Source organism: Rhincodon typus, chromosome 15, assembly GCF_021869965.1.
Source record: "Rhincodon typus isolate 14 chromosome 15, sRhiTyp1.1, whole genome shotgun sequence".
Lineage (NCBI taxonomy): Eukaryota > Metazoa > Chordata > Chondrichthyes > Orectolobiformes > Rhincodontidae > Rhincodon > Rhincodon typus.
The window spans coordinates 19,508,317-19,519,242 of NC_063346.1; the positions used below are offsets into that span (position 1 = coordinate 19,508,317).

The 10,926-nt window shown below is 37.5% G+C and overlaps 1 protein-coding gene across 1 annotated transcript in view; it reads right to left on the reverse strand.

Annotated features, from left to right (window-relative positions):
• The window catches only part of cdh13 (cadherin 13, H-cadherin (heart)), a 1,009,596-nt gene that overhangs the window by 848,117 nt on the left and 150,553 nt on the right, over nt 1-10,926 (reverse strand). The window contains exon 2 of the mRNA XM_048606112.1: nt 1,992-2,103. Within this exon, the coding sequence (XP_048462069.1) occupies nt 1,992-2,103 (112 nt within the window). The remainder of the gene's footprint in view (nt 1-1,991; nt 2,104-10,926) is intronic.

Consider the following 10,926-nt stretch of genomic DNA (forward strand, 5'->3'; position numbering starts at 1 on the left):
CCATAATCACACACATGAAGAATCACAACTTGAATCAAGTACTGGAAGCCTACATGTGCTTGGGTGTTTGACTTTGAGAGCTTCTGCCTTCAAAGTGGAGGAAAAGGAAAGTAAGTGAGGAAACTTTGAATAAATTGTACAAATTCCTTTCTCTCGAATAATAGTGGTAACGGACAATTATTTCTGCTGTTTCTGAAATTGAAATTGCATTGTGGCAGTATGAGATATAATCTGCAATCATAAAATGTGAGTAGTGTTTCAAACCCTATCATGGTATATGACTTTGTCATTGAAAACTTTACAAATCTCTTCTGATCTTCGATAAATGGTTCAGTGAGCTTACCTTTTTAATTAATATAGGAATTAACAGAATATCCAAAACAAAATTCTCATTCAGATGTTAAGATAAAGATGTGCACATCTTGGCTAAAATTTATTTGTAAGTTTTATTTATAGTAATAGAGTTGATTTTTCCAATTGTATTTGTGTGGCTTATTTTCTGCATCACTGCTCCATTTGTTTTATGATTGTGAAATAACTTACTTTTTTGTACCATCTCATCCGCAAAGAACATTTACTATAAGGTGCAGTGTTGTTTTTTCAAATGAACATGATGTTATTCTCGGAAACTTCAGTTTTGTAGATTAAAAGATTTCAAACCATTTGTGTTACAAGAGCTGAAACTGGATTTACTAATTTTAAAAAGTGTTACTATATAAAATACCAAACGCAAGTAAGGCCACAGAAAATAGTTCTCAGTTCTTTACAAACACTGCTCCCACACCCCAACCCCCATCAGAACCTGAGTAGCTGTTATTTCAAATGTGCCGTTAGTCTATTCTTTTCTATGTTATTTGTATAGTTACTGCAGCAGAATAATTGACTTCTCCATCTCTCAGATACATCAACAACATACTTAACAGAGTGTAGTTTATCAGCTGTATGATTCATGTATTTAAAAAAATTTTCAAGTAAACAGACATCAAATAGTAGACAAGATTGGCATGCACTGACAATATCTCTGCTCACAGCCATCCTAACGCTATTTTCCAAAGTCAAATTCAGAAAAATTGTTTTTAAACTACGATATTTGAAGAATTTGCCAGCGTCATGGACGTCCTGTAGGCATATTAAAATCTAGCTCCATTCTCCAATCTATTTCAACAAAGTCAAGTATACATTTATTGGAATTTATGTTCCATTTGTTGGTATTACCATATTTCTCCACCAGAATATACATATTTTTGCTTAAATATCCTTCAGAAAAACAAAAAGTTGAGCAATGCACAAATTCTCCAAGTAATTTGTTTTGTTTTAAGAAATGTGATCTTTTCTTTTATCTGTTGAATGGTAAAAACATGTTTAGTTAGCCAGCATTCCTTCATTTTATTGCATATTGACAAAAAGCTGTGTCAGGTTATTACTACTAAATAACAATACGAGAAAAAGTTACATTTTAAAATGTTGGTTTTTGGACAGTTGGATGTTTGTGATTATGTAAATAAGTTTGCCTGGAAGTTTCAACCACAAAATTGATCAGAAACCTAGTGCAATCCTAAACACAATTTGCGCACTGATTGCCAACTATCTCCAAAGCAGAAAACCTATCTCCATCTTTGGCCAACTATGTCAATGCTAGATATTGTAGATAAAAGAGCAAGGCTGAATTACAATGAAAGAAATTAAATGCAATCAGAACTGTGTACAACCCAGATGGTTACTGCAATCAAAAATAAATTAGATTGGTTTGGCCCTATAGCTCAAACTACACACACCTTAAGTTCATCTCAGGCTAGATAATCAAATTCTGCTAGATGCCATTAGGAATGGAAACAATTTAAATGCACTGCAAGTCAAAAACATATTTCATAGATTACACTGTGTGAAGAAATTTAAGGAAAAGTGATGAAACCAAGAAAAAGGTCAAACTGGGGATTCATTAGTTATTGTCTCTGCTGTATGTCTCTAACGAGCTGACAGAATGCTCTTACCTTTCAGAATGAACTGGTCCTTTTTAAAATCTGACGACTGAAGGACTTGATAGTTCTTCTTCTGGAATCCAGGTGTGCAGTCCAAATTCATTGCAAATACTTGTAGCAGTACCTAGGGTTGGAAAGATTTGAAGGAATAAAAATGACTGCTATAAATCTCTGTAAATGACAGAAAATGAACCATATATTTCAGGCCATGTTTCAGTTAAATCAGGTTGATTGCAAACTTATTAAAAATCCCCCAGCTTCGATTTACACGGATCATGTTCATTAGCCTCTTTCATCTAAACTCAAAGTGTAATCATTGCAAAATCTGTGTTGGTAACTTCAGCATATTTTAAAATCATTCTGTTATACATTTCCCAGAAATCTCAGATCCCATGAACTAACAACTTAGGTAATGATTTTTTTTCCCTCAAAATATTAATAAAAACGTTAACAGTGGAAAACATTTCAATAACTATTATTCAAATTAACTATTACTCAGATTCCTAACTAGGAGATTGAACATAAATCCCAATATTAACTATTCATTACACACAGTCTCCCTTTCACACGTGTATTTAGCAGTCTTAGGCAGGTCATTCAGACTTAAGAACAAGGGACTATGAACCAAGGCATGTTGTTGTTGATACTTGTGAGCTACTTATGGGTTAAGTGACACCTTTAAAACAAGGTAGTTGGGGAATAAATTAGGGCATTGATATTGAAATAATCAGATTTCTCTTGTATTTAGATAGGAAGCTGCAGCTGGGTTGAATAGTAAATAATGAAGTCTTTCATTGCTGTAAAGAGTGCCATTTTTATTTGAAGAAAATTAAAAAGCAGTCCAATACAAGCCAAGATTTGTGATGTAGGTCATGCAGTATTTCATGCAAGTTCAAAATTATAACACAAATACGTACTAATCATAGTAAGAGGAATGATATTTAGTTCCAAATAGACTATGAATTCAAATCGATTATGTCATGACTGCAGTATGATTTCAGTTTTAAGAACCTTTTCAACATGACAATCTTACCCACATGAGGCTCACATTTGTATCTCACACACATGAATTAGACTTTCAAAGAGAGAATAAAGAAGAGAAAAGCTAGAAAACACAAGTTGAAAATGTATTTGTAAGAGAAAGGTAAGTTAACAACAGTACAGAGTGAATTTAAGACGTTAGGTAGACGATTAAAAAATAAAACCTTAAAATAAGTAATTTCTAGTTGAGTCCCAATGCCAAACTCTAAAAAGGAGAAGGAACAAAAGGTTAAAGGAGATAAATCAATGACTGAAGAGCTGGTGTATTGTTGAGGGATTCAGATTTTTGGACAATTGGAATGTCTTTTCGGATAGAAAAGACTTATTCAAAAAGGATGGGTCTGACCTCAACTGGAAAGGGACCAATACTTTAGCAGGGAGATTTGCTCATTCTATTAAGCGAGACTTTATATTGATAGAGAAGGCAAGTGGTGGAATTCTAAGTAGCAGTGTAAATGGATGAATTGATGAGGTAGGTTCTGAATGTGAGGAGAGCATGTCAATTAGAAAAGAAAGACAAGAGACAGTCACAGTATGCAGAAACTCTGAAGAACTAAATTGCAATTATTTCAATGCAAAGTGTCTTACAGGTAAGGCTTATGAACTCAGGGCATGTTTAAGAACATGGGATTGGGACATCATAGCTATTATACAAACTTGGCTGAGAGATGGACAAGACTGGCAGCTACAAGACTGGCAGCTCAATGTTCTGTGTTTTAGATGCTAAAGGAAAGATAGAAAAGGAGGCAAGAAAGGAGGGGGTGGCATTTTTGATTAAGAAATACATGACTGCTATAACTAGGGAAGATATTTCTGAGAAGTCGTCCAGTGAAAATATGTGGGTAGAAGTTATGAATAAGAAAGGAGAGATCACTTTGATAGGATTGTACTATAGGTCCCCCATAATAAAACAGAAATTGACAAACAAACATGTAGGGAGATCTCAGATATATATAAACGTAATTTGGTTGTAATAATGGGGGATTTTAATTTTCCAAACATTGATTGCAACTACCATAGTGTTAAAGGTTTGGATGGTGAAGAATTTATTGAATGGGCTCAAGAAAATTTTCTTTATCAATATGTGGATGCTCCTTTTAGATTCTACAAACACATTAAGAGCAAGAGGGTAACCAGAGCATGGATAGGACCTCTTAAAGATCAAGGAGGTCATCTTTGTGTTGAATCCTAGGAGATGGCAGAGATACTAAATGAATATTTTGTGCCAGTTTTTACTGTGGAGAAAGAAATAGAGGCTAGACAATGCAGAGAAATAAACTTTGTTTTAAAAACAGTTCACATTTAAGAAGAGGAATTTCGGGAGGTCTTAGAGAATATAAAGGTGGATAAATCTTCAGGACTTGATCTAATGTAACCCAGAATGTTATGGAAAGTAAGAAAGGAAATTATGAAAGCCCTTGCAGAAATATTTGCATCATCTATAACTACAGGTGAGGTGCCTGAAGACTGCAGATTAGCTAATGTTGTGCTTTTATTTAAGAAAGGTTGTAAGGAGAAACCAGGGAACTATAAGACCTTTGAGTCTGACTTCAGTTCTGGATAAATTGTTGAAAGTGATTATAAAAGATAGGAATTTTGGATATGTACAGAGGCAAAATTTGATTAGGGATAGTCAGCATGGTTTTGTGCCAGGAAAATCGTGTCTCATAAACTTGATTGTGTTTTTTGAGAAAGTTACCAAGAAGATGGATGACGGCAGAACAGTAGACGTTGTTTATTTGGATTTTAGTAAAGCCTTTGGCAAGGTTCCGCATGGTAGACTAATTAGTAAAAGTTAGGTCACTTGGGATTCAGAGGGAGCTTGCCAATTGGATACATAATTGGCTTAACAGCAGGAGACAGAGAGTCATGGTGGAGGGTTGCTTTTTGGACTGGAGGCCTGTGACCAGCGGTGTCCCACAGGGATCGGTTCTGGATCTTCTTTTGGTTGTCATTTGTATAAATCATTTGGATAAGAATATAAAAGGCATGGTTAGTAAGTTTGCAGATGACACCAAAATTGGTGGCATTGTAGACAGTGAAGAAAGTTTTCTAAGGGTACAAAGGGATCTTGATCAAATGGATCAATGGGCTGAAAAATGGCAGATGGAGTTCAATCTGGATAAATGCAAGGTTTTGCATTTTGGTACAACAAACGAAGGTATGGCTTATACAATTAATGGTAGGGTATTGGGTACTGTTATAGAACAGAGGGTCTTAGGGGTGCATCACATACAGACAGGATGGTTAAAAAGGCATTTGGCACACTTGCCTTCATTGCTCGGTCCTTTGAGTATAGGAGTTGGGGCATTATGTTAAGGTTGTACAGGGCATTGGTGAGGCCTTTTCTGGAATACTGTGTCCAGTTCTGATCACCCAGTCATAGGAAGGATATTATTAAGCTGGACAGTGTTCAGAAGAGATTTCAGGATGTTGCCGGTATGAAAGGTTTGAGTTATAAAGCAAGGGTGGATAGCTTGGGACTTTCTTGTCTGGAGAGTAGGAATTTGAGAGTTGACCTGATAGAAATTGATTAAATAATGAGAGGTATAGATAGAGTTGATGGTAGTTGTCTTTTCGTTAAGATAGGAAATTTCAAGATAAGGAGGCACATTTTTAAGGTGAGGGGAGAGAGATTTAAAATAGACATGAGGCAAATTTTTTACACAGAGGTTGGTTCGCGTGTGGAATGAACTTCCTGAGGAAGTGTTGGAATAATGAATAGGATAGGTTTGGAGGGATATGGGCCACGAGCAGGCAGGTGAGGCTAGTTTAGTTTTAGATTATGTTCAGCATGGACTGGTTGGACCGAAGGGTCAGTTTCCATGCTGTAGGACTCTATGACTCTATGACTCAACTTCATTTCATCCATATATGATTTTCAGATAAACCGTAGGAATTGTTGAATTACAGAAATCAGACTTGCAAGTGGGTGCTGAACACAAGTGGGTTTGTTTATTCAGAAACAGTTTCCCACAGACAAAAAGCAGTTTGTAAACTACAGACTATTAGCAGAAGGAGCGTTTTTAAAAAATTCAATTGTCAGGGCTCCTCCAATGACTTAACTTAGCCGGTGAGCAGCCAGAGATACAGAGTAGAACAATTCCACACATCAGCCTAGGTCACATTTATAATCCTTAGGTGAAATGTTTTTTTCATTTATCTGTGGGATGTGGATATCTCTGGCTAGGATAGCATTTATTCCCTATCCATAATATTCCTGTAAAGGGTGGTAAGCCTGCCACAGCACTATTAGGAAGGGAGCTCCAGGATTCTGATCCAATACAGTGAAAGTGTAGTGATATTGTTCCAAATCAGGATGGTGTATGGCTTTGATGGGGAATTTACAGTTGGTGGTGTTCCTATGCATCTACTGTCTTTATTCTTCCTGGTGGGGGAGATCATGGGACTGTAAGGTGCTGTTGAAGGAGGCTTGTTGAGTCACACTACATCTTATAGTTTGTACACACTGCTGCTGAAATAACCCCAGAGGGCAGGATCCTGTCACCAAGTCACCCTTTATTTACACATGGAGAGTCCTTGACACTGCTCCCTCAATGCCAGCTCTCAGATTGAACAGGATGTCTGACACATCTGTCTGTCAGCCAGGGCTCCCTGATTGAGGCTGTTAATCTGGTCCAATCAGGGAACTCATATTCTATGATGTCCACCTGCCTGATTTCATTACAATCATTGTGCATCCGTGAAGAAGATGAATGTAGAAGGTGGTGAAGAAGGATAGTACCAAAACAACTCAATAGACCTGGAGTAATAGCTTTACAGTTTGAGTCTAAGAGATCATGATTTAATGTTATAAGACCACATGACCAGAAGAATCTGGGGTGAAATCTCATGGAGATGACTGTTTGCCCTTGTGTAGATCCATCACTTTGTAAATGGCTAGCTTGAAAAAAAAGATACTTGTTGAAATGAACACAGACTATGGCAAAATCATTCAAGAGACAGTTGGACTCCCTAACACCCTAACCCTAATTAGCGTAAGGAAAAAAAATCATCCAAGTATTCATCAATCTTGATTGCCAGCCATCAAACATCCATTGCAGGTTTGTCCAATGAGTAGATGAGTAGTCTCAAGTTAGAGTCATACCTGACACATAGCAAGATGGTCGTGGTTGTTGGAGGGCAGTCATCTCAGCCGCAGGACATTTCTGCAGGTGTTCCTCAGGATAGTCTCCTAAGCCCAACCATCTTCAGCTGCTTTATCAATGACCTTCCCTCCATCATAAGGTCAGAAGTAGGGATGTTCGCACAATGTTCAGCACCATTTGCGACTCCTCAGTTACTGAAGCAGTCCATGTTCAAGTGCAACAAGATTTGGACAATATCCAGGCTTGGGCTGACAAGTGGCAAGTAACATTCACGTCACACAAATGCCAGGTTATCACCATCGCCAATAATGGTCTATCTAAGCAATGCCCCTTGGCATTCAATAGTGGTATCTTCACTGAATCCCCAACTATCAACATCCTGGGGGTTATCATTGACCAGAAACTCAACTGGACTCATCACATAAACACAGTGACTACAAGTGAAGCTCACTGGCTAGGAATACTGCAACAAGTAACTCTCCTCCTGACTCCTCAAAGCCTGTCCACCATCTACAAGGCACAAGTCAGGAGTGTGATGGAATACTCCCCACTTGCCTGGATGAGTGCAGCCTCAACAATACTCAAGAAGCTTGACATCATCCAGGGCAAAGCAGCCGACTTGATTGGCACTACATCCACAAACATCCACTCCCTCCACCACCGACGCTCAGTAGCATCAGTATGTACTATCTACAAGATGCACTGCAGAAATTCACTAAAGATCCTCAGGCAGCACCTTTCAAACTCACAACCACTTCCTTCTAGAATGTCAAAGGCAACAGATATATGGGAACACCACTACCTTCAAGTTCCCCTCCAAGCTGCTCACCATCCTGACTTGGGAATAAATCACCGTACCTTCACTGCCGATTGGTCAAAATCCTGGAATTCCCTCCCTAATAGCGTTGTGGGTCAACCCACAGCTGGTGGACTGCAGCAGTTCAAGAAGGCAGCTCACCAACACCTTCAAGGGCAGCTAGGGAAGGCAAAAAATGCTGGCCAGCCAGCAATAACCAGATCCCACAAATGAATTTTTAAAAAGTACAGAATCAGGCCGTGCTATGTCCTGTGTGGCAGAGTAAGCTTCCAACACCCACAGGATGGTTCATGCAAGATAATGACTAAAGTAATGAAATGTACACATGGTAGAGAGTGGACATGCATTGAGCTGAGTCAGACTGGCAGGAACATATTAATGAAACAATGTAGGAACCTCACCATTCACCTTGGATAGCAACAACCCAGAAGTATGACCACAGACAAATTGCCAAACTTTGCCAATCACATTTGTGTGGGAAGATTGGAACCAAAATCAGTTGATCAAGTGCAGCAGGATCTAGACAGAAATTAGTTGGAAATTGACAAATGAAATTCAGAATCAAAGAGTACAAAGCGATGCCAATGGAACTTTGCACACAAAGGAACCAAAAGACTTCAGAAGAAACAAAGACGAAAATGTGTGAGAAAACGGTTTCAAATATTTTAATCAAATGTTTGCCAGTTTTAGCAGATTCATCAATGCAACGTAATATTTTGAATAGAGTGAATTGCAAGATGATATGACATGAATGTAATTTTTCAAATAAAGCAAGGAGTTTATAATAAATGCCAAAAAAAACAGAAGATTGGAAAGGGGTCACAGGAAGAAGAATGTGCAAATATTTCAGTTCAAATATAAAACACCAAAAATAAAAATGACCAGAACACAACTAGCACATATCCTTTTGTAATGGGATGTCTGTGTCAGCAAAATACAAAACAGGTAATATAAAAATATACTGATACAGTGCAAATATTCATTTCTGTTCTTGTTGCTTCAGAAAATGTCTCGTGTTGTACTATCAAATTTTAACAACTGGCATCCCTAGATTGTACAGTTTTCAGCCTACCTTCTTGTCTGGGCCAATTTATTCTAAAGATAATTAAGCTACCGTGTTGACTACTGCAATTTGGTTTACACCTTGCTTTTATTGGAAGATAAAGATTAAACATCAATTGAAGCTCCAGATGCCACTGGCAACAAAATAACGTTACAATATTACAATCTATTTGTGTTTAAATCTCTCTAATTGACTTAATTTGGCAGTTCTTAACTGGCACCTTTTAATATAATAATTATGAAAGCTCCATTGTAAAATTGCAGGTCTATTTCTAGCACATATAAGGAACACATCAATTGACCAGTTCTGTTGACAAAAGCTGGCAGGTATTACTTTAGAATTCTGCATTTTGTACATTTTCATCAATATTCATGAGAACATAATACCTTCAAAGTCTAAAGATAGCTTCTACCAAGGTGTGAGTGTTTTATGAATTTGTTAGTCACGAGCTTTCCCAAAGAGTTCCATTTAATATTGTTGGTGCAAATGTGTATTTCCAGTTCCAATTAGGATAGCAGCACTTAAGTACACCAAATTTAATCAGCACATGCCAAAAGGTCACTTGACTGCATCTACTTCTTTGTGTTTTATTTCTTGTGATGCCAAGTAATTGTGTCACTGATTCCAGTTGGTTTTTTATATAATGGCATTTTTGGACTTGCCTATTGTAGTAATGAAGCTATTACAGTTAAACTAGAAGCAGCTATATAATTACTTACTTGGCATCATGATAAACAAATAGCAGATGATGCTGGGGCTCCTGCCTTACCCAATAAATGTTACAATTTGTGTTAGTCATGCAGTGTTCATGCAAGTGGCTGCATCACATGTGCTAGAGAGTGGACATGGCAGGAAGGGACTAATGGAACAATGCAAAAACTTCACTATTTGCCTTGGATAGCAATATCTCAGAAGTGTGACAACAGACAAATTGCCAATCGCATCAGGGTACGAAAATTGCGAACAAAGTTAGTTGATCAAGTGCAACAGGATCCAGACAGATTCTGCCTGGTTGGAAAATGATAAATGAAATTCAGAGTCAAGAAGTGCAAAGTTTTTGAGACTAGAATCAAGTAGAATTCTAGAAACTAGAATAAACTGTAAGGTAAAAATGTTGAAGCCATGAGCAGCGTGCGGCAGCAGTAAATAAGATCATTCACCATGGTCTTTGGAACAAAAAGCAAATTACTGTAGGGTGACAACCCCAAGGCGTATCTGATGGTTAGGAGTCTCTGAAGATAAAAGAGGCTCATTCGCTTCTAATCCAATTGGAAATGGTTTGTAATGCTGCTGAAATTCTTGGAAAAGGTAAAAACATTCCTCAAAAAACATCATCCAATCTTCCCGGTGTAGAACTTCAGTTGGTGTGGAAAATATTCACAAACTACTATCCAATCTTCTTTAGACTAAAACTCATGTTTCTGGATAGGCTGAGGTAAAACTTCACAAAACAGAATGGAATTATCATCATCTGGACATTGCACTTCCTCATAGAAGAGAATACACTCATCATCTTGACTTGAAGTATCTTCAACCTGGCTGAACCACTGTAGAAGATGGAGTTGGACAGAGTTTGCCAACTCAAACAGGATTTGATCTGTTTTTGCAAGACAAATACAATTCTTAATCACTACTATTGTTAGTGAATGCTGCTTTAAAACAAGCTTAATCAGATATAGTGGGTCCACTCTCCCCTGGCCCCTAAAAAAGCAAGAGTTTGGATCTTGCCTTTATGGTCAAGTGTGAAGCCATTTAAAAATATCAGGAATCACTGTACTGGTTGGTCCTGGATCAAGGAAAGATTGAGTATCAAAATTCTCAACTTCCAATATCATTGACCAATAATACATAATCCATCTGATCATCTTGGATTACAGAGCCAATAAAATCCTTCCAACCAAGGAAATATGTTGTTTC